The sequence below is a fragment of the Giraffa tippelskirchi genome, chromosome 10, assembly GCF_054371585.1.
Source record: "Giraffa tippelskirchi isolate mGirTip1 chromosome 10, T2T-mGirTip1v1.2.pri, whole genome shotgun sequence".
Taxonomy (NCBI): Eukaryota; Metazoa; Chordata; class Mammalia; order Artiodactyla; family Giraffidae; genus Giraffa; species Giraffa tippelskirchi.
In genome coordinates, this window is record NC_137284.1 from 12222702 (window position 1) to 12246342 (window position 23641).

Consider the following 23641-nt stretch of genomic DNA (forward strand, 5'->3'; position numbering starts at 1 on the left):
TCATCCCAGGTCCCCTGTCTCTCCCCAGGTCCCCTGTCTCACCCCAGGTCCCCTGTCTCCCCCCAGGTCCCCTGTCTCGCCCCAGGTCCTCTGTCTCATCCCAGGTCCCCTGTCTCATCCCAGGTCCCCTGTCTCGCCCCAGGTCCCCTGTCTCGCCCCAAGTCCCCTGTCTCGTCCCAGGTCCCCTATCTCCCCCCAGGTCCCCTGTCTCACCCCAGGTCCCCTGTCTCGCCCCAGGTCCCCTGTCTCGTCCCAGGTCCCCTATCTCCCCCCAGGTCCCCTGTCTCATCCCAGGTCCCCTGTCTCGCCCCAGGTCCCCTGTCTCGCCCCAGGTCCCCTGTCTCATCCCATGTCCCCTATCTCCCCCCAGGTCCCCTGTCTCGCCCCAGGTCCCCTGTCTCGCCCCAGGTCCCCTGTCTCATCCCATGTCCCCTATCTCCCCCCAGGTCCCCTGTCTCGCCCCAGGTCCCCTGTCTCGCCCCAGGTCCCCTGTCTCATCCCATGTCCCCTATCTCCCCCCAGGTCCCCTATCTCCCCCCACGTCCCCTGTCTCACCCCAGGTCCCCTGTCTCATCCCATGTCCCCTATCTCCCCCCAGGTCCCCTGTCTCCCCCCAGGTCCCCTGTCTCACCCCAGGTCCCCTATCTCATCCCAGGTCCCCTGTCTCATCCCAGGTCCCCTGTCTCCCCCCAGGTCCCCTGTCTCGCCCCAGGTCCCCTGTCTCATCCCAGGTCCCCTGTCTCCCCCCATGTCCCCTGTCTCATCCCAGGTCCCCTGTCTCGCCCCAGGTCCCCTGTCTCACCCCACATCCCTGTCTTGTCCCAGCTCCCCTGTCACACCCCGTGTCCCCTGTCTTGCCCCAGGGACTGGCCTGGGCCCTGCCCCTGGAAGGGCAGGCATACTCACCTGGCTGTCACCGCCACCGTGCCCACTGCTGTCTGCTCCCTGCTGCCTCTGCTCTCCGGCTGCCCCTCCTGAGTTCACACATGCTCCTGTGAAAGCCTTGCTATTCGTGTGGGGCTTGGAAATCCTCTGCTGTGAGCTGCCGCCTCTTGGAAGTTCTCAAGTCCCTCACTTGAGGCTCTGTGGCCTCACCCATTCGGCCTGACCCACCCAGGGGCCCAGGAACCTGCTGCTGGGAGCGTGGGCTCCAGGGAGCAGGGCCCCTGTGGGCATCAGCTCCTTCCTTCAACGTTCAGAGGGGAGACTAGGCCCGGAGGAGCCAGTGGCTTGCTGGGGTCCCACTGTGAGTGTCAGAGCCGGGACCTGGTCCACAGGGGTCCCCATCGGCCTCCACCCTCTTGCTGTGCAGGATGGGGGAAGCCTGAGACTCACCCGGAGGAGGCAGCCTGACTTCTTCCAGCTGAACTTGTCTGACGTTGGCGGAGAGGGGCTGGGTAGTTCATCCCCGGCTTTCCCATGGCAGAGCGTAGAGTGTGTGATTGTAGGAGTGAGTGTGAGCAGGTGTGAGTACGTGTGTGAGGGTGTGGACATGTGTGTGAGGGAACGTGTGTGAGTGTACCTGAGCTTGTGAAAACGTGTGTGTGTGAGTGCGTGCATGTGAACATGTGTAGGCATGCATGAGTGTAGGTGTGTGAGTGTGGGTGTCTGTGAGTGTCTGTGAGCATGTGACCATGTGTGCAGGTGTGACTGTGGTGTGTGAGTATGTGGGGGTGTGAACTTGTGTGAGGGTATTTGAATGTGTTAGCATGTGTGACTGCGAGTGTGCATGCCCACAGAGTGATATTCGAGTGGTGTGGGTGCAGAGAATTTGTGCACCAGTTTCTAGATTCAAGTTCTCATCAAAATAGCCCCTGTGACCTCTGCGCACAGTCAGGGAGATGGTGTGGGGGTGGACCGGAAGGGCATGGCCCTGGCCGGCTCTCAGCCCAACCAGGGATAGGACAGTTTGATTGCAGAAATGGGCCTGGTTCTCTTTCCCTCTGTGTATCCACACCTCCTGCAGCTACAACAGGTGTCTAGTTCCCCAAACCCTTGGATCCGGGCTACCTTGGATGCAGCAGAAGTGGCCGATGCCAGCTCTGACCTGAGGCCTCAGAAGGTGTTACCTGCTTCTGTTCTTTTCAGGAAACCAGCACCTGCCACGCAGCATGTCCCGGCCAGAGAGCCAAGCCAGCCCAGGAGCAGAGCCAAGCCAGCTCAGCTGTACCCGCAGAGGCCCCAGAGTGTAAGAGAGCACGGCCAAGGTCAGCAGGGCTATCTGGCTGACCCTGAGCTGAACACAGACACATGAGTGAGCCTAGATCAGAGCAGGAGGCCTGCCCAGACAACCCAGCGACTGGTGAGCAAAATAAACGCTTATGGAGGAATGCCATGAAGGTTCCAAGGTTGATTGTCTTGTGGTCCTTCTCTGGCGATAGGTGAATGAAGACGTCTCTTCTCCTGTGGCAGCCTCCTCATCTCTCACACCAGCAACTCCGTAGGCCAGGGACCAAAGAAGCTGTGCTGACCCTTTATGAACCGGGAGCAGCCAGAAAAATGGAACCGTCCAGACTCTAAGCCCAGCACTAAGCCCCACCCAGTCCTTTCCCACAGCTGGTGACCCGTTTTCCTTCATGATTTGGGCACTGTGGGCAGCCACCTTCTCTGGCTGAGTGACTCCTTGTTTTTCCTTCTGGGAATGCTTGATTCTTTCCTGCCATTTACCATTTTCAGAATAATGGGAGTGCCCTAACTGCCTCCACAGGTGATAAAAGATATCTTTTTAGTATCCCTGTGAAGGCTCATGTTCCAACCCATCACAGGCATTATTGTTGTTGTTATTACTATTTTTGCTATTGTTATTATTCTTGAAGTTCAAATTGTTCCTTTTTAAGCCAGTGGGATCCCCTTCAAACTGGCTTTGTGTCCTTCTGAGATGCCCCTTGTGGGATAGTTTCTGAGTCTCAGTTTCCTCATCTGTAAAACGGGCTTCAAATATCTACCTGTATTATTGCTGGAGATGAAATATTTGTGTTTCGTGAAATACAGCTGCTATATACATGTTACTGATGGTCCCGTCCCTTACCCTCCCAGCTCCCCCTCCCACCCTCTGACTTGTTGTATTAGAATGGCCTCTGGAACCACACTTTAAGGGCTACACAGTGGTCACAGGGCCCTTCTGATGACCAGTGACACAAATGCGTGATCCAGAGGTTGTGACTGGGACGCTTCAGGCCATCAGGTATGATGGGATGGGGGTTTCCCACTCTTCATTCATTTTTTTTTTGCCCCCTCTTACTTACTCCTAGTAGAAAAAGAGATGCTTGAGCAGAATCACTTTTTGCAGTTATGCTAGGAGTAGTTGTCACATTAGCAAGAAAGAGGTTGGTTAGTCCCCAGTTGATCAACATATCAATTGGAAGTAATTCTGAAGGTCTGTAAGGAGCCACTGCCACCTTCTTGCATGGCACCAGGAATGTGGTTTCCATCATTTTTAAAAACGCAATTAATTAAATGTTTTATGTATTGATTTGGCTGTGCCGGGTCTTTATCACAGCATGCAGGATCTTTTCATTGCAGCATTCCGGGTCTTTTAGCTGCGGCATGTGGGATCCTGACTAAGGATTGAATCTGGGCCCCGTGCATCAGGAGCTCAGAGTCTTAGCCATTGGACCCTCAGGGAAGTCCCACTTTGGGGTCTGCTGTCAGGCTGGAGTCAGGACTCTGGAGGGGGGAGCGAGATGAGGGGACACCCCAGCAGCTGACTCTCCATGGGCTGAAAGCATATGCTAGGACACTACTAGTCCATTGGGCACTTTGTGCAAATGGGGAGGGTACCCCTTCATCAAGATAAGGTGTTTTAAGTTAGTGTGTATATACCACTGAGCCACCTGACTAGCTCTCTCTCTGGGGTAGGGGTGAAGCACGTTTCCAGAGCCCCAGTCAGCAGCATGCGGGTCTATACACTCTTCCGCTCATTCACCCATGAGTGCTGAGGCGTCTACACTGCAGCTGCAGCATCCACACTCTCCACTGCTCCCCTTGCTCCTTGGGGCAACTGCATCAGGGTCAGAGCTTTGGGGAAGGGGCCAGAGTTGGACCTCCAAGAGTTCCATTACTGAGGCACCAATTTAGAACGGCAGACCTGGGATCAATCCCTGGGTCGGGAAGATCCCCTGGAGAAGGAAATAGTAACCCACTGCAATTTTTTTGCCTGGAGAATCCCATGGACAGAGGAGCCCATTGGGCTACAGTCCACGGGGTTGCAGAGTCGGACGTGACTGAGTGGCTAACCCTGAACAGTGCGCCTCCACCAGGAGTGACAGTAAAAGTGCACCCTGCACTTCACCAAGGTTAAAGGATGCCGTGTCCCAGGAAATGATTTATGAATTAAAAAAAAACAAGACGGCAATAAATGAAACTGAGGAGTAAAGAAGGGAGAAAATGATTGTTTATTTTGGACCAGCAACACTGCTGGATCATGGGCTTCCATAAGTTTCTGGGAGAAGGAAAGATCCAACTGCAATGGCTCCTCCTCGTCACTGAAACAGACTGTCTATTTCCGGGCAAAATCAGCTACACCTTCATAGGAGGGTTCAGGGGGCACCATCACTGCAGCGTTGGTGGGGGAGGTGGGGTTGGCAGGGCTGGTGATAACGCTGGCACGGCCAGTGGTATTGTCAGTAGCGTTGAAGGGGCCGGTGCGAGTGTTGGCTGGGTTGGCAATGACTATGGTCGGAACCGCTGTCCTGTTCTGAAAGACAAAGGATATGAGGCCATCAACTTCCCCTGCGGTCAATTGCAAAAATGGCCACAAATTCTTCCCCTTCCTGTTGCCATGCCCTTGGGTAGACCCTCCCTCACTGATGCTGGTCTTAGTCATGGAACTTCTCTGGGTCAATGGACCAACAGTGAAAATGTGCAGCATCAGAGATCTGAGAAATGTTTGCAAATCCAGGCTTGCTCTCTCACTGCTCTTCTATACGCTGAGGCTTCCATGTAAAGAAGACTGGGCTGGCCCACTAGGTGATGAGAGAAAAGTAGGCCAGTTGGACCTATTGGTAGGTGGTGTGCCAACTGCCAGACATACAATTGAGAGCATCTGAGACTATCCAGTTGGCAGGCTACTCACCAACCGACTGTTGACTCATGGCGAGTCCAGCAGAGGTCAGCTGAGCTGGCCCAAACCAGAAGAACTACCCAGCAGATCCAGAGAATCATAAACTACAGGAGCAGCTATGTTTAAGGGGCTAAGTCTGGGGATTGTTTGATATGTAGCAAAAGCTAATGTACAGAGAAATTGGTAGCTAGAAGCAGGATAACGAAATCTAACATGTGCCTTGGATTTGGGACTGGATGGCCAGTGAGGCTGGAGAAGCAGCCAGGAAACAGGAAGATGTATAATTACCCACAGTATGTAGTGGTGAAGCATTGTCACATTTTGGAAGACAGAAAATGCACCTAAAAACTTTTGCCTCTTGCTAAGGAGACCAGGGTCTCCTGCACTGCAGACAGATTCTTTACCATCTGAGCCGCTAGGGAAGCCCTGCTAAAGGAGATCACCAGGCATTATATGGGAATGTCAGTTGCTTGCTCTCAGCTGTATATAGTAAAGTACCATAAGGAAGAGATCAGATAAAGAATGATTCATTTCACAAGTAATATTTACAGGGAAAAAAAGAGGGCCCAGGACTTGAAAAATTAGAAAATAAAATTGTCTCTTATTTCCAGGTTCCTCATGGATAAATGACATTTGAAGTAAAAATAGGCCTGAGAACAAAGATCAAACCAAGATGTCTCTATACAACTCTTTGTTAAGATCTGTAAAAGGTTTAAGGCAGTGACTAGCAGACCCTTTCAGCTAGACAGAGAAGCTTCTAAGAATTTTAAGAGCATGGTCCCACAGAAACTTAATCCCAAAATAGATACTCTGAAAGAGAGAGGAATGTCTAGAACATAATCTCAGGTGTGATTTTTGTCAAACACTAAGAACCATAATCCGATAAAAACATTCTCACTGTTTTAAAGGAAACTGTGTCAGCAAACAGACCATCGCCTTGGATTGACTTGGAGCTGCTCAAACTGCAAAAGGGCCTTTGGGTCCTACTTTCTTCATACAGGAGGCAGTTTGAGAGAGCAATTCTTCTTCCTCAAGATGAAAAAGGTGGACCATTTCATGTGGAAAATGGGTCACTTCTTACAGAAAAGAAAAAATGTTTTCAAGCGTGGAGCCAAGAGTTCAGAGGATGGAGTCAAGGTGGTAGAGAGCCTGGACGGAAGCACTAGAGAACCGTGATCTGGGCAGACTCTTCCGGGGAGTAGAATTGGCCTCTCATCAAGGCACACTCCCTGGCCCTAGGATGGGGTAACAGCCAGCTGGCCCTAGGGTGTCAGGATTGTTACAGAGCCTTGACTGCCCTGTCTTCCTCTTATCAAACAGGAGGGTACATCGCAGTTTCCATCCACTTGAATCTGGGGTTGGCCAGGTGACTTACTTTGGCCAAAGAGACATTAAAGAATGTGACGTGGGCAGGGACTTAAAAGTCTGTGCCTGTGCGGCTGGCTGTGTCTCACTGCTCTTGGAATCCAGCTACCCTTGAAGAAGCTTAGGCCAGCCTCCTGGAGGAAGCGATACCACTTGGAGCAGAGACGGACTTTTCCTCGAAGATTCTGGTTGGTCAGCTGGTGCCAACCTGGCAGCTGCTGCGCCTGTCTGAATGTGATACCGTGCAGGGCTCTATGGGGCTCCTAGGCACGAGGCCTTTCTGAGTCCCTCATCTCTTTGATTATAGGAAACAGCCTTCACTCAAGTCCCCTGACCTTTCCTGAGTTTCAATGGGCAGATTCAAGCAGTTGTTAACTAGGGAGGGGAGGGGAAGGGATGCAAGACCAAGGAGAAATAAAACAGTCAAGAGCAGCCTTGGGCAGGGTCCTATTTCCCTATCAGTGCATACACACAATATCTTTGAGCTATTTTGCAGATACTGAAACCCCCACCAGGTGAGAGAAGTTAACGATTAACAATAATGTACCGTCCACAAGTATGTAGACCCCGAACCAGTTGGACCTGAAGGTTGATGATGCTGGCTTCTACCTACCTTACCGCCAACCCATCAGAACAACGTCCACAAGCTGATCACACCCTCTTTGAACAATTATGACAAAACTTCCCACTATCTTCCCCAAGTTGGGACACAACAGTTTTGATGAGGGCATTAGGCCACTGTGACCCCCCACCCCATTTGCCTGGCAGAGTAATAAAGCTATTCTTTTCTACTTCACCCTCAGCTCTGTCTCTGAGATTCAATTCAGCACCAGTGTATAGAGAAGCTGAGCTTTTGGTATCATGTGGGTCCATCTGAGGCCAGCAGAAGACCCACTGGTCACACTGAGACTCAGAATCACGAGCTAAAGAGATGGTTGCTGTTTTAAGCTTCTGAGTTTTCCAGCAGTTTCTTTTGCAGCAAAACTCCACAGATACACCCTCTTTGTGATGGACTGAATATTTGTATGTTGGAATCTTAACCCCCAATCTGATGGTATCAGAAGGTGGGGCCTTTGGGAGGTAATTAGGTCATGAGGGGGCTTCCCAGGTGGCACTGGTGGTAAAGAACCCACCAGCCAATGCAGGAGACACAGGAGATGTGGGTTCATTCCCAGGGTCTGGAAGATCCCCTGGAGGAGGGCACGGCAACCCACTCCAGTTTTCTTGCCTGGAGAATCCCATGGACAGAGGAGCTTGGCAAGCTACTGTCCATGGGGTTTCGAAGAGTCGGACACAACTGAAGTGACTTAGCACACTTGCAGGTCAGGAGGGGGGAGCTCTCATGAATGGGTTTAGTGCCCTTAGGGAGAGAGATGCCAGAGAGCTCTCCCTATCTTTCTGTAAGATAGGGAAGCTAGAAGAAGAAGACAGCCATCCGAAAGCCAGGAAGAGAGTTCTCACCACAACCGGACCATCCAGGCACCCCAATCTGAGACTCCTAGACTGTGAAAAATAATTACAAGCCATGCAGCCTGTGGTATATTTGTTATAACATCCTGAACCAACTAAGACATCCTCTCAGGCTTCAATTCTCCCAATGTCCGGTCACCTCTGCTACCCCCGGAGCACTCTCTGATTTCTGGAGCAGGGCCCAACACTCACCACAAACTGGTTCCAGCACATAGCCTGGCACCCAAAATGCGAGATCACACAGGTGAGGCAGAACTCCAGCAGCACGAAGGGGAGGAGACCACCGGAAATTGCCTTCACGTTAATCTAGGGGCAGAGAGGAATGGGAAGGGTTTTGTCACAAAGGTGACTGTCCTGTGACCATCCACGTCTATAGGGCTCATCTCAGGCAAGCACCACATGCCTCAGCTGGAGAGCCCCAGACCCTCTGGCATGTGCTCCATGGGCAGTTGCTATGGGTGCCCCTCTCACACGCCCCATGGTACCTTTGAGGGCACGACAGCCAGACTTCCAACTGCCAGCACCTGCGTTTCTTTGCCTTGGGCCTTTCTCTGGCCCTTGGAGCCCACTTTGCTATGCATACAACAGGTCCAAAATTTCCGGGAGATTTCAGATCAGCGGTCTATCAATGACTGACTAGTCATTGGGGGCTAGTGGATAAATACCCTCGGTTCTCACCCCTGGGCTGGGAGGTTGTGACTGAAGCATGTGTCTGCACTGCCTTCCCAGGTGAGTTCTCAGTGTTGGATGAGGTCACCTGGGGGAAGTCCTCTGACAGCTGGACCCAGGCAATCGGAGGTCTTCTCTCCCTCCCCTGTCCTTGGAATGCACTTCTGCAGTGGGAGTCATTTTCGAGGATGCAGCCTGGAGAGTAGGTGGTGTTGAGACCACCTGGACTGGATGCAATTAAGTTTGTAGGATTCTAATGGGCAGCGCAGAAGTCAACTCATCTTGCAGCGGCCCAAGACAAGCCTCATACATCAGTTCCCTGGCCTATTAGACCTGCCACCTGCCAGGTGGCATGGCTGCCTCTTTGGTCAGTTTCTCCCTGCCTTCCAGGTATGGGGACTGGTTTGGGAACTGACACTCAGGGTAAGTGGCTTGATTACATCACATCTTTACTGGTCCCTTCTCTTCCCCACCTCATTTCTCATCACCCTGCTGGCACTTGCTTCCTCTCCCAAATAAGCTACTTGTCTCAAAGTCAGTTCTTGGACTTCCCTGGTGGTCCAGTGGTAAAGAATCTGCCTGCCAATGCAGGGGACATGGGTTTGATCCCTGGTCTGGGAAGATTCCACGTGCTTCGGGGTAACTAAGCCCGTGTGCCACAACTACTGAGCTTGCCCTCTAGAGCCCACATGCCACAACTATCAAAGCCCTCGAGCCCTAGAACCTGTGCTCTGCAGCAAGAGAAGCCACTGCAATGAGAAGTCCATGCTCTGCAACTAGAGAGTAGCCCCTGCTGGCTGCAATTAGAGAAAACCTGCATGTAGCAATGAGACCCAGTGCAGCCAAAAAATAAATAAATAAATAAAGTCAGCTATGGGAGGAACCCAAAGCAAGACCCACCTCACAAGCACACTGGCACGTGTGTGGCAGACTGGAGTCCAGGGCATTCGATGCTCCCAGGAGTAGTTTTCAATCAGTGATGGTGGGAATTGGTGGGCGAGTACCCCAGGCCCCTCACCCAGGACAGGACGTAACTCTGAGGCAGTGTCCTCTCTGCTAGAGTCCCAGCAGGATTAAGCTCCAGCAGTGACTTGCTTGGTGACACCCTTTATCTGTGCCTTCCTTTCCTTGTTCATCTTATTCTCTCCCCTACCAGTATTTCCTAGGGGAACCTCTGACATAAATGACTTGCTCCTGAATCCCTGTTCCAGCATCTGCTTCTGGGGGTCCCAGATTAGATGAGAAGCTGGGGTCAGCACCTCCTGTTCTTGTCAACAGCTGTCCCTCCCTCAACAGCTTCCTGGGTGCAGGTGGCCTTGAGGTCTAAGTGTGGCTACTGCCCCACCTGCTTGCCTTGGCGTTTGCTGCCTCCAAGCAGGAACAGAACAGGTACAAGGAGGGGCCGCTTGGCTCCAGTTCTCTGAGTCTCAGTGTCCTCATCTATCAAATGGGGTCTATTTCACCCGCCTCAGAAGTCAGGGGTTTTGGTGAGGGTTACACATTTTAGGATGCTTTTGGACTGTAGTGCTAGAGAAGACTCTTGAGAGTCCCTTGGGCAGCAAGGAGATCAAACCCGTTAATCCTAAAGGAAGTCAACCCTGAATATTCATTGGAAGGACTAATGCTGAAGCTGAAGCTCCAATACTTTAGCCACCTGATGCAAAGAGCTGACTCATTGGAAAAGACCATGATGCTGTGAAGGATTGAGGGCAGGAGGAGAAGCGGAAGACAGAGGGTGAGATGGTTGGATGGCATCACCGACTCAATGGACATGAGTATGAGCAAGCTCCAGGAGATAGTGAAGGATGGGGAGGCCTGGCATGCTGCAGTCCATGGGATTGCAAAGAGACAGACATGTCTGAGTGACTGAACAACAACAAATAACACATTTTAGGACCTAGGGCTGTCATACTAGGATGGAATTTGGCTGTGATTCCTTCCTGCTCTGGAACAACCTCATAAACAAGCCTCCCCAATCTTCCGGAAGCCTGGGGTACTGGTCGTCTGGATGCTCACCGTCAGGGTAAAACACAGATCCGCGATGAGAAGGAAGACCCCAGCCAGGGAAATGATTGCGCTGACCACGTTCATGCCAATGCTGCCATGCACCTGGAAGGGGCAGAGAGAGAGGCACCAGTGAGTCGAGTCTGAAGCCAGGCTTGTGGGGACTCTCAGGGAGCAGGAGGAAAGGGGAACCTGGGCAGGAAAGAGGTGGGTGTGGAGAAGCCAGCTTATCCTAAGCTCACTGAGGTGAGAAGATTATTCTTTATTCAATAGGCATAGTCCACCTGGGGCAGGGGCTGTATTTGTTTGGGCAAATACCTCCATAAGCAGCTGACAGTGCAGGAAATGAGACTCAAAAGCCAGATTGGAAGGAGAGATGGCAAGGATGCTGAGCTGCTCTGTGAAAGAAATGAGAAGGGATGGGGGTGATGGTGGCAGGGGGCCTGAGTTTGGATTCAAGGATTGCCTTGAGAGAAGGGAGAGGAAAGTTCCGGTCCTGCTGGAGGGAGCTGGAGTCTGGGCTGGCAGGATTGGCTGGGGAGGGTTTTCAGAACCAGAAAGTCTAGCACTCCATTTTAAAGGATCTGCTACTCAGTGTTGGGATGCTGAAATCCTCCAATCACTCATGATGTCCCCTGCTCAACTGCCTCCCCTCCCCTGGGGGGTGGTTCATGGGGATGGAGATGGGGAGGGAAGGACTGTGTCCACCTGTAGGCTGAGGCTGGGAAGGCTGGCAAGCAGAGTAGAGATGGAAGTAGACACTTCAACTGGAAGTCAATCATCAGAACCAGGGGGGACTGGGAGACCCCCAGGAATTGGTAGGCATCTTGGAGAGGTCATTGAATTTCCCAGAGGATGTGAGACAAGAGTTCAATCCACTTTTGTTAGGCGATTAAGGAGCACTGTGAGCTCAGCTGATGTTGGGGGGGCCTGGGGAAGGGGGCCTTAATCCCGTTGAAGGGGATGGAGTAAGGCAGACTGAGGGGCAGCAGACATTTGCCTTGCAGACAAAGGACTGGTAATTGGAAATCCTCCGTGGGCCAACCCAGCCCCCTAGCTAACCCATGGCTTTCCCATTGAAAAGGCAGAAGAGACAAGAAGCCTTTTGGAGAACATGGAGATGGGGAGGAAGGACTTGGAGCCAGGGATGAGAGGAGGGCTCTTAAAAGCTCTACATTTATCCCTAAGCTTCTTAGAGGCTGCAACAAAAATCAAAACATGCACAGATGTATCACTGGCTGTCGAGACTGAGGATGACATTCTGACGGTACAAGGGAATTCTGGGTCCTGTGTCCTGTGGTTTGAACTCTGAACTGTTCAAGGCACACACTCCCCTCATTTTTCTATGTCTAGCCAAAGAGGGGAGAAGGCAATGGCACCCCACTCCGGTACTCTTGCCTGGAAAATCCCGTGGACGGAGTCTGGTAGGCTGCAGTCCATGGGGTCGCTAAGAGTCGGACACGACTGAGTGACTTCACTTTCACTTTTCACTTTCATGCATTGGAGAAGGAAACGGCAACCCACTCCAGTGTTCTTGCCTGGAGAATCCCAGGGACGGCGGAGCCTGGTGGGCTGCCGTCTGTGGGGTCACGCAGAGTCAGACATGACTGAAGCGACTTAGCAGCAGCAGCAACAGCCAAAGGTGAGGGCAGGAAGTGCCTTAAAGAGGTGGCTGAAATGTACACACATTTCCACTTGGCCTCTGCCTGACCTTCTGCTTAATTCAGAGTACCCCAAGGTCATGGTGCTGTGACTACTTGGCCGTTTGCCAAAATGCCAAGTGTTTGAGTAGTTAAATGCAATAGGTGAAGGCACAGTGCTGGGATCAGAGGGCTCTGGGTTTAAACCCCGGCTCGGCCACGTTCCTGCTGTGTGATCTTTAGTCACCCGACCTTTCTGTGACTCAGTTTCCTCTTCTGTAGAATGAGGATCACAGAACTTTGTGGGCCTGTGGGGACTGAATAAAGTAAGGTATGTAAGAGCACTGAACCCTGGGGCCAGGACCAGGCCACTCTGGGAGGCTACTGGGAGGCCCCTTCCCCCTGGAGAGTCACATTCTAACATTGAAGGATGATGAAAGATGGAATTACAACTCACCATGCAAGAATTGCGGTTCTTTTCAGCCGCCACCGAGAGCGAGCCAGAGACGATAAACTACACAGACAAAAAGGAGTAAGAGTAGTTGTACAGTGTGTTGAAAAGACCACAGTCCATTCAGAGGTGTAGCTCTCAGTCTTTAAGGCCTACATACCTTGTTTCTTAAGATGGGCAGGTCTGTTTACCTCCTCTCAACATTTTCACTATCCCAATGGTTAGATGCCACAATACCCAAACTCCTCTATGTCTAGGTTAAAATCTTTTCCCCTAAAAGCCTAAATTTTGTTTCAGGATGTTAGACATCTCATCTTTGTATCTGGTCCCCATTGGGTCCACTGCCTGGGCACAGGCATCACCCAAACTCATGGATTGTCTGGCCTCACGCTGCCCTATTCTCGACTGTGATCTTGGAAAAGCAGGGACAGGGTAGCAGGGTGAGCAGAGCCTTGGAGCTGGGAGACGGGAGACCTAGGCTTCTGCTCCACTCTTGCTCCTAACTCACCTTGCTGTGACCCTAGGCAAGTTGCTGCCCCAGCCTGGGGGTCCTAACTGGCCCTGGATGCTGTGAAGCAGGTGACAGATGTGTGAACCCAGAGGCAGGAAGAACTTGGTCCAGTTATGAGAGTCCTGAACTGAGGGGGCATGGGCTCCATCAGGACTTTCTTCCAACCCTTCCTGGCTGTGAGTCTGTAGTCATCTTGCCTAAGCTCTCTGAGCCCCAGTCTTCTCATCTGGCCAATGGACATGAACAAACAAACCCTGCTTTTTCTATCTACAAGAGGGTCATGCGATTCTCTAGTTGTTGTTTGGTTGCTAAGTCGTGTCTGATTCTTTGTGACCCCGTGGACTGCAACGTGTCTCCCCTGTCCTTCACTCTCTCCTAGAGTTTGCTCAAGTTCCATATCCATTGAGTCGATGATGCTGTCTAACCATCTCATCCTCTGCTGCCCTCTTCTCCAATTGCCTTCAATCTTTCCCAGCAACAGGGCATGGGAGAATAAGGGTGGGGTTATAAATGATTTACATATTTACATTTACATCAAATGAGAACCCCTAGAGGGTGGAATAATTAAAGCACATGATTGGCTTGTGAGTAGCTGAAAGTTCCTTAGAGGCAGGGGGCGAGTTGCTGGGGCACGGGGTCCAGGCTGGGTCCTTAACCCTGTCCTGCACCTACAGTCTTAGGTGGCTGGCTCTGGGCTCCCAGGGCCCTATTATTGGGAATGCATTCCAGGCTCTTTCTTCCTTCGCTCCCGCATCCCAATCTGGTAACTCAGAACCCAGAAGGAGGCCACAGGGCCTTGTACTCACGAATACTCCTCCCCAGACCAGGTACCCTGACATCCCAGAATAGGAATAAGATTCTTTCTGATACAGTGAAGGATTGATGGCAGTGAAGATGTGAGTCAGGCCGATGAGGATCTGGATGGCCTGCAGGGAGGACAAGGCATCGTGAGAAAGAGCAGAGCTGGAGGCCTATGGAACTGTAGCTGCTCTCGGCAGCCCAGACTGTACCCCAGAATCCCTGAGTATGACTGCTGTTGGGGCCAAAATCTCTGGGGTTGTGGTCCATGTCAAGGTGTTGTTTTGAAGCTCCACAGATGATGCCAGTGTACCCTCAGAATTGAGAGCCATGGACATAAAGGGAAGGCGGAGGGGTGGGGGATAGAACACATCGGGAAGACCTTCCCTTTGGACTCTGCACCTGCAGGCTTGCAGAGAAGATGCCTGGGCGGAGCTTTGGCAGCAAACCAGATGGGCTTGAATCCTGGCTCTAGCACTTGCCAGCTGTGTGGCCTCAGGCAAGCACCCTCCCTGTGTCTCTCCCTAAGACAGGATGACCGTATCTGGCTTGCAGGGTTGCTGTAGACAGGGGTCCCCAACCTCCAGGATCTACTGCCTAATGATCTGAGGTGGAGCTGACGTAACAATAACAGAAATCAAGAGTACAATAAACATAATGCTCTTGAAATATAATGCTCATCCTGAAACCATTCCCCCCACCCCGTCTGTGGAAAAACTGTCTTGCAGGAAACCGGTCCCTGGTGCCAAAAAAGGTTAGGAACCACTGGTTGCAGAGATTAGAAACAGGGCCCCATAGAGACTTCCCTGGCAATACAGTGGTTAAGACTCTGCCTTTCAATGCAGGGGGCGTGGGTTCAATCCCTGGTTGGGGAACTAAGATCCCATGTGTCACAAGGCATGGCCAGATTTTTTTTCTTTTTTCTTTCTTTCTTTTAAAGTGCCCATAAAGCTTATAGATAGGTCCTGACACTTAGGAGGTGTTTGCAAACCCTCCCCTCATACCTTTCCTGGGCCCCACCCCCGTGTGTTCCCTGCTGTGGGATCCTCAGTGCCTGCAAGCCTGTGCTGTTCTTCCTTCCCACCTGCTTTTCTTCCACTTCTGTCTGAAAGGTACTGGCTTCACCCTCATCCTACTGAAATCCCATCTTTCTTTCAATGACCAAATACATCCTTTTGCTGACACCCCCACTTTCAGGACAAAACACCTCCTATTTGGGGGTCCTGCAGCACTTGCTATACCTGAGGACTTGGGGTGACATTTGACTTCTTCAGGCCTCAGGTTGCTCAGGGGTCAAGTGATCAGTGTTGAACAGATGCGTCAGCTCTCACGCTCAATGAGTCTAGAGCTTAGTGTACAGATCTGGGTTTCATGTCAGCTGCTTCATCAAATAACATGTTTGATCTTGTCTGTGCGCCCACTTTATCTGTATCTTAAGATAAAGGCATAGCTTCTCCCAAATGAACTGTAGTTCACTGAAGAGGGTCCATGATTTTTGGCCTTTCTCTGTGTTTGATCAGCTTCCCCAGGCATTTGCTCTAACTTAAAATAATTCTTTCAAAGGACTTGAAAGTAATTGGAACTCAAAGTTAACAAGCATTTATCCAGTATTAATTAATAAGGAAAGTAATCATAACATGAAATTATAACTACTATGTAATATCGTATAATATCTTTACCTATTGAAGGTTTTCCACACATGTTTATAATCTCATCTCTTGCCTGTGACCAGGATTTCTATTCTTGATACTGTTGATAAAAGAAAATTTCCCATACTGAGGTTTGGGGAAGTTATTCCAGCTTATACACCTTATGCTAACTAAAACAGCCTGTTTGTGGCCTATCAAACCTCCATTGTACATTTGCTTTAATTATTAAAGAAAAGGGCATATTGACCAGAAGTAAAGAATGTCTGTGTTAAATAAATATTAGGAATTTCTCTGCTGGTCCAGTGGTTAGGGCTCTACACTTTCATTGATGAGGGTGTGAGTTCAATCCCTGGTCAGGGACTAAGACCCTGAAAGCTACGCAGCTTGATCCCCCCCTAAAAAAAAATTCACCTGGGAAATTTTGGGACTTCTGTGGTGGTCTAGTGGCTAAGACTCTGTGCTCCCAATGCAAGGGGCCCCGGGTCTGACCCCTGGTCAGGGAGCTAGATACCACATGCCACAACTAAAAAAAAGATCCAACAAGCTGCGACTAAGACCTGCTGCTGCTGCTGCTGCTAAGTCGCTGCAGTCGTGTCCAACTCTGTGCGACCCCATAGACGGCAGCCCACCAGGCTCCCCCATCCCCAGGATTCTCCAGGCAAGAACACTGGAATAGGTTGCCGTTTCCTTCTCCAGTGCATGAAAGTGGAAAGTGAAAGTGAAGTCGCTCAGTCGTGTCCGACTCTTAGCGACCCCATGGACTGTGACCCAGCACAGCCAAAAAAAAAAAGACAAACAGATGAAATACCTCCCTTCCTGGGATGCCAATGCTGGTGCTCCTTCAATGATAAGCCTCCCTTCCCAAGTGCACTGGCTCAGATGGTAAAGAATCTGCCTGCCAATGCAGGACACATGGGTTAGATCCCTGGGTCCAGAAGATCTGCTAGAGACAGGAATGGCAACCCACGCCAGTATTCTTGCCTGGAGAATTCCATGGACAGAGGAGCCTGGCAGTCTACAGTCCATAAGGTTGTAAAGAATCAGACACGACTGAGAGATTAACACTTACTCCCAGGTGTGAAGGCCACACTGACTCCTTGTGTACGTGTTGATCTGTTTGTTTGTTTTTTTTGAAACCTTAAAGAAATGTACACTTGATCCAACAAGATATAAAACTGTGCTGATAACCCTACTTCTCCAGAGCAGTTTCTCATTATCTGAGAGGTTGTCTTCTGGGCTACATGCCTCAGTTTGGCTCAAATAAAACCTTTTTCTAGTCCTATTATAGATTGGTTATTTTTGCTGGCAGTGTTTTATAGAAGTTAATCCAAGATTTGATTTGGATAAGTTTAGGAGGCTCCCTTGCTCTTGGTACGGTTCATTGGTTTGTCTGTCCCTGAAAGATCGACAAGGGTGGGTGGGCTGGGGTGTGTGTGAGCCTGTCCTATCCTCCTGCCCCCAGCAGGCGGTTGGGTCCTCTTGGGAGAGCTGGCCAGTTTGTACTCTTCAAGCACCAGGACAATTTACGCATGTCCTGTGGCAATTACCAGAAGGTACTGTAGTTACAACAACCCCTCCTAGGTCTTCCAGGATGGTTTCTGGACAAAGACAAGGGAGAGAGTGGCCTCTGTGGGGTCATCCTGACCCAACCTCCAGAAGCTGCTACCTACCTTTGTGTCCTCTGCCCTCTAAATCCATTCCCTTCCTTATCCAAGTGCACTTACTACAGCCGAGCTCATGAAGGGACCCAAACTGGAGAGAAAGAGAGATCACACTCACCCCTAGTGTCCTGACCTCGTTCTTTATGAATTTCTTGGGATCGAACGTAAAAGATGATCCAAATGACATGTTCCATTGGGACTGGTTGGAGGTATACATCGGCCCAGGAGTAAATGTGGGAGGATTCTGAGGGCCCCCAGGCAGGGTCTGGAGGTCTGTGGTTCCCAGTGAGTACTTGATCTCCCCAGGTGGGGTCTGCAAACTGGCCACTTCTGCCGGATGCTGAAGTGCAGTGGGCGGACCCTGTGTGGCGTTCACTCCCGCTGGATTCTGGATCACCACGCGTGGTGTCTGTAAGTTCGCTCTTCCTGCATCACTCTCGGTCACTCTGGATGTTAAGTAAGTGGCCATGCCCACAGGCTGCCCCTTGCTCCCAGGAGCCACAGGATTCCTGGCCTGGATCATGTACACATTACCAGGTGCTGCAACACCAGGCACAGCGTTGGCTCCAGCTCCCTGCTCCGTCATGATACTCAAGTGCTGCAAAACAGGTAAGAAGGTGCATTTTCCCTCATCTGAGAAAATTAGTATGTGCTGCATCTGACCCCATCCTTATCTTTAGCTTCATCTTCATTAAAATAAAAATCACCAAAAGTAAAAACATAAAAATCGTCTAGCATGATATTCTACACAATGATCTTCTTCCCTTCCTTGTAGTCTGTGTTCTTTGGGACATGTTGGTTTTTTTTTTTTTTTTAACTGGGTTTGGATTTGCAAGACTAGGTTACCTGGGGTTCCTTATCCCTGTAGACCCTTGTTTACAGTTGAGGCAATGGCTTTGTTTAGAATCCTGAAGTCAATGTTTCAATCTGCCTGCCTTAAATATCGGAGAAGGCAATGGCACCCCACTCCAGTACTCTTGCCTGGAAAATCACATGGAGGGAGGAGCCTGGTAGGCTGCAGACCATGGGGTCGCTAAGAGTCGGACACGACACGACTAAGCGACTTCACTTTCACTTTTCACTTTCATGCACTGGAGAAGGAAATGGCAACCCACTCCAGTATTCTTGCCTGGAGAATCCCAGGGACGGGGGAGCCTAGTGGGCTGCCGTCTATGGGGTCGCACAGAGTCGGACACGACTGAAGCGACTTAGCAGCAGTAGCAGCCTTAAATATCTGAGTGATTGGATGTGACCTCTCCATCCTCTCCCCTGCCCTGGCCACAGCTGATGGCCTGGGGGTGGACAAGGGACTCCAACTGGGCCTAGAACTTTCCAATCTTGGGAATATGGAATTGGACCTAAAGACCATTTCGGGTTGAGGAGGGTTGTGCAGAGCTGGAGAGGGTCACAACTGTGTCATTTGTAGGGGTAGTAGAGAAAGTCAGAATGAAAAGAATGAAGCTAATATTGTAGCAGGGCTGAGGGGTGGGGAGAAATAGTTAAAGAAGCAGGGACAGAGAGAGACAAAGAGAAGGAAACACCTTGGATCCTGATGATTTTTTACTTTTTTCCCAGGTTCTCATTATCCCCACCTGTACTCTCAGCCATTTGAAATCTATAACTAGTTTATAACTAGTTATGGGTTTAATCTAATGAAGCTAATTTATGTATGAGTTTTCCCTAGTGGCTTAGATGGTAAAGAATCTGCCTGCAACGCAGGAGATGGAGAAGGTAATGGCACCCCACTCCAGTACTCTTGCCTGGAAAATCCCATGGACAGAGGAGCCTAGTAGGCTGCAGTCCATGGGGTCTCGAAGAGTTGGACACGACTGAGCGACTTCACTTTCACTTTTCACTTTCATGCATTGAAGGAAATGGCAACCCACTCCAGTGTTCTTGCCTGGAGAATCCCAGGGACGGCAGAGCCTGGTGGGCTGCCGTCTATGTGGTTACACAGAGTCGGACACGACTGAAGCGACTTAGCAGCAGCAGCAGCAATGCAGGAGACCTGGTTCAATCCCTGGGTTGGGAGGAAAGGAATGACTTACCCACTAAAGTGTTCTTATCTGGAGAATTCCATGAGCAGAGGAGCCTGGTGGACTATAGTCCTTGGGGTTGCAAAGAGTCAGACATGACTGAGCAGCTAACACTTTCGCTTCACTTTTCAACATTAATTTGTTTTGGAGCGGAAAACCAGACTGTCTCTGGCTACCTGTCTTCCCAGGAGGGACCATGGACCCAGTGGAGACTGTGAACAGTCATCCTTTACATCACATGAGTCATGTCCATGTTGGTGTTGTGGTTAGGACCATGTAGGAGTTTTGCTTATTTCTATTTATCTGGGTTTAAACCATTATGGGCCAAGGTACTGGGTATTATGATAGTGGCCACACCCTTAACAGCATGTAGTTGCAACTGAGTCCTGAGCATTAGAGACTGTTGTGAAGGGAAGGGCTTGAAGTGAGACTAAAGTTCTCACCGTGATTTGACCCCTGATAAGCTGAGTGCGTGCTGAGTCTCTTCAGTCATTTCTGACTCTTTGCGACCCTATGGACTGTAGCCTGCCAGGCTCCTCTGTCCATAGGATTCTCCAGGCAAGAATACTGGAGTGGGTTGCCATGCCCTCCTCCAGGGGAATCTTCCTGACCCAAGGGTCGAACCCATGTCTCTTATGTCTCCTGCATTGGCAGGCAGGTTCTTTACAACTAGTGCCACCTGGGAAGCTCCGATAAGCTGAGAGACTTGAAGAATTTCTTCATTATCTGTGCTGATGAGCAAGTACGCCATGGGTGGTGGCGGAAGAGTAGCTTCAGACTCTGAAGACACTGACAGGTGGAAAGGTTTCCCATTCAGGTGAGAGAAAAGGTCCCTTATATCATTAATGTTGATATTAACTGTTAATGTTAATTGCTGCAGCTGCTGATCTTGTCTCTCCACCTAAATGATACACTCCCTGCTGGCAGGAAACTGAATTCTACAGTTACTAGATTCCAGATAGCATCACCGACTCAATGGGCATAAATTGAGTGAATTGGCAGATAGGGGAGGACAGAGGACCCTAGCATACTAGGATTGCAATGAGTCACACATGACTGAACAAAAACAACAGATTCCAGAAGTCTATCAGGGAGCTTTCTGCCCAATAGAAGGTGCCTCTAAGTCACACTTACAAAATGAACTCCATCACATCCCACCCCACTATGATCCTAATTGCTTCCAGAGGGAGAGAAACACTCCAAACTATCAATGACCAACCTGGGTTTGGCTGGCTAATTAACTGGCACTATTTAATATTAATAAGCTAAAAAATAAGCTCAAAGACAAGACAGCATCAGGGCTAGGAGTTCAGACATCTTTGGGTCCTTTTCCCAGCCCCTTCATTTACTAGTTACACGACCTTGACCAAGTTGCATGAGTTCTTTAGGCTTCAGTTTCCTTATCTCTGACAGGTAGATCATAATAACACCTTTCTCAGAGGGTGTCATCAGGATTAAGTGAGAAACCTTCCCACACAGAGCCTGGCACAGAGGACATACTTAACATCTGTTTGTTGATGAGTAGACACCATCCTTGGGCTTCCCTGATGGTTCAGCAGTAAAGAATAAGCTTGCAATGCAGGAGACTCAGATTTGATCCCTGGGTTGGGAAGATCCCCTGGAGGAGGAAATGGCAACATACTCCATTCTTGTCTGGAGAATTCCATGGACAGAGGAGTCCCACAGGCTACAGTTCATGGGGTTGTAAGAGTCAGACATGACTTAGTGACTTAAACCACCACCACCACCACCAGAGACCATTCTTGGAGAAGGGTCTTTGTTCTGAACGTTTTTCTTAATTGATCTCAAACTCATTTCCAGTACCGCAGCTGCGGATCTCAAAGTGTGGTCTCTGGACAGGTGAGACTGTTTCACTTGGGAACTTATTAGAAATGTAGATTCTCTGTCCTCTGCCTCAGTTCAGTTCAGTCAGTTCAGTCACTCAGTCGTGTCCAACTCTTTGTGACTCCCATGAACTGCAGCACGCTAGGCTTCCCTGTCCATCACCAACTCCCAGAGCCATGTCCATTGAGTTGGTGATGCCATCCAACCATCTCATTTTCTATTGTCCCCTTCTCCTCCTGCCTTCAATCTTTCCCAGCATCAGAGTCTTTTCCAATGAGTCAGCTCTTCACATCAGATGGCCAAAGCATTGGAGCTTCAGCTTCAGCATCAGTCCTTCCAATGAATATTCAGGACTGATCTCCTTTAGGATTGACTGGTTTGATCTTGCAGCCCAAGGGACTCTTGAGAGTCTTCTTCAACACCACAGCTCAAAAGCATCAGTTCTTCGGTGCTCAGCTTTCTTTATGGTCCAACTCTCACATCCATACATGACTACTGGTCCTCTGCCTAGACCTACTAAATAAGAAGGGCTTCCCTGGTGGCTCAGATGGTAAAGCGTCCGCCTGCAATTTGGGAGACCCAGGTTCAATCCCTGGGTCAGGAAGATCATCTGGAGAAGGAAATGTCAACCCACTCCAGTACTCTTGCCTGGAAAATTCCATGGATGGAGGAGCCTTGTAGGCTATAGTCCATGGGGTCGCAAAGAGTTGGACATGAGTGAGCGATTTCACTTTCACTAAATAAGAACCCCCAAGTGTGGGAACCAGCTTTCTGTTTTTTAAAATGTTTCTTTTTATTGTGGTAAAAGATTATATAATATAAAACATACTATTTTAACCATTTGAAGCATATTTAATTGTACAGTTAAATGGCACTAACTACATTCACACTGGGGTGTACATACACCCCAATATTCATTGCAGCACTTATTACAGTAGCCAGGACATGGAAGCAACCTAAATGTCCATCAACAGCTGAATGGATAAAGCAGATGTGGTACATATATACAATGGAATATTACTCAGCCATAAAAAGAATGAAATTGTGCCATTTGCCGCCATCTGTTTTAACTTACTCTCCAGGTGACTCTGAGGCTGGTGAAGTTTGAGAACCACAGTGGTATATAAATGGCCTACACATCTCCTTGTTGGTTTAATTCCTTTCTCTTGGACCCTAACAGGTAAAAATATAAACTATATAGAACTCCAAGAAATTCCCCAAATTTTTCTTATTTTAAAATCTAGGGACTTCTCTGGTGGTCCAGTGGTTAAGAATCCACCTTGCAATGCAAAGGACGAGGGTTTGAGTCCTGGCTGGGGAACTAAGATCTCATATGTCCTCGAGCAGCTAAGACAGTGGGCTGTCTGATGCAGCCAAGTAAGTGTTAAAAAAAAATAACTAATTTAAAAAATCTAGCTGGTCTCTCCAGTTCTCCCATAAGAGCAACAGCTTTCACTGGTCTGTCAACGGACAGTTCATGTACTCGCTGTGTCTCCTCACTTTTTTTTTCTTTTTTAAAAGTATTTGTTCTTTTTCTTTTTTCTCCCACTATTTTTGACCCTACCTGCATCCCTGCAAACAGGTAGATGGAGTCTTTGAAGGTGAAATAACTTGCTTGTGGATAAATGGATTTGAGGCTTGAATCTATTCTTTCTGACTGCTATCTTCTTTTCACTATTTTTTAAAATTTTTCAAAAAGAATGCTCTCTCTGCCAGGTGACATAGGAGTGGCAGAATGTTTGGCAGTGTCACTGAGATGGACGTATGCAGAGTGTGCCATTTCTGCCTTGACCTTGATTTACCCTTTGCTTTCTCGGAGGAACTTCAGGTTTCCCGTAAGGGTGGTTTATAATAACAACTACAGCAAGCATTGGTGTTTAGACTCCACAGCCCTGTAGGCATCAGGCAATTCCTCCAGCTATACATCACTGCTGTGAGCATTTTGCAGACAAATAACTGAGGTTAAGAGAGGTTAAGTAACTCAGGTTATGGACTCACAGCTAGGAAATGCCAAAGCTGAGATTTGAACCCTGGTCTGTCTGCCTTCAATTTTCATAATGGATACCACACAGAATGTTACAGTCTGCTACACGATATGAGAGAATGAATTATATCTGTCTCCCTTTTTCAGAACAGACTTTCTTCTTATGTGTGTGACAAATAATACAACTACAAACCTGGTGACTGGCAGAGGCAGCTGGATCCTGTGATGGACTCTCCCAAGACCCCTTTAGTCCCCACGTGCTGTAAGGAACAAGGGAAAGGGTTCTTTAGGAGCCTTTCCATCAGTTCTAGATCCGTCCTATACCTGATCACACTTTAATTACAGCTGGACTCAGGGAGGGGGTAAATGGAGATGTACTGTGGGGTTTCCCACCTTCTGTCTTAAGATATCTGGGTTCACACGGAGATGTGAATCATCTCTGAAACCTATTCTGTTTCTTCACTTACCTACCTCCTTAGCTGGCCAGACTCTGCAT

The 23641-nt window shown here is 49.6% G+C and overlaps 1 protein-coding gene and 1 long non-coding RNA gene across 2 annotated transcripts in view; one reads left to right on the forward strand and one right to left on the reverse strand.

Annotated features, from left to right (window-relative positions):
• Positions 1-4375: 4375 nt before the first annotated feature.
• MS4A18 (membrane spanning 4-domains A18) lies at positions 4376-17866 on the reverse strand. The gene is made up of 6 exons (XM_081536283.1): positions 17399-17866; positions 13979-14098; positions 12668-12724; positions 10583-10675; positions 8090-8203; positions 4376-4696 (listed from the first exon to the last, which is right to left on the reverse strand). Exons 1-6 carry the CDS (start codon positions 17864-17866, stop codon positions 4499-4501), a joined length of 1050 nt encoding a protein of 349 aa, XP_081392409.1. The 3' UTR covers positions 4376-4498.
• Positions 10557-23641, forward strand: part of LOC145524281 (uncharacterized) — an 87882-nt gene continuing 74797 nt past the window's right edge. The window contains exons 1-2 of the long non-coding RNA XR_014067375.1: positions 10557-10702; positions 17587-17889. This is a non-coding gene — a long non-coding RNA (uncharacterized LOC145524281). The remainder of the gene's footprint in view (positions 10703-17586; positions 17890-23641) is intronic.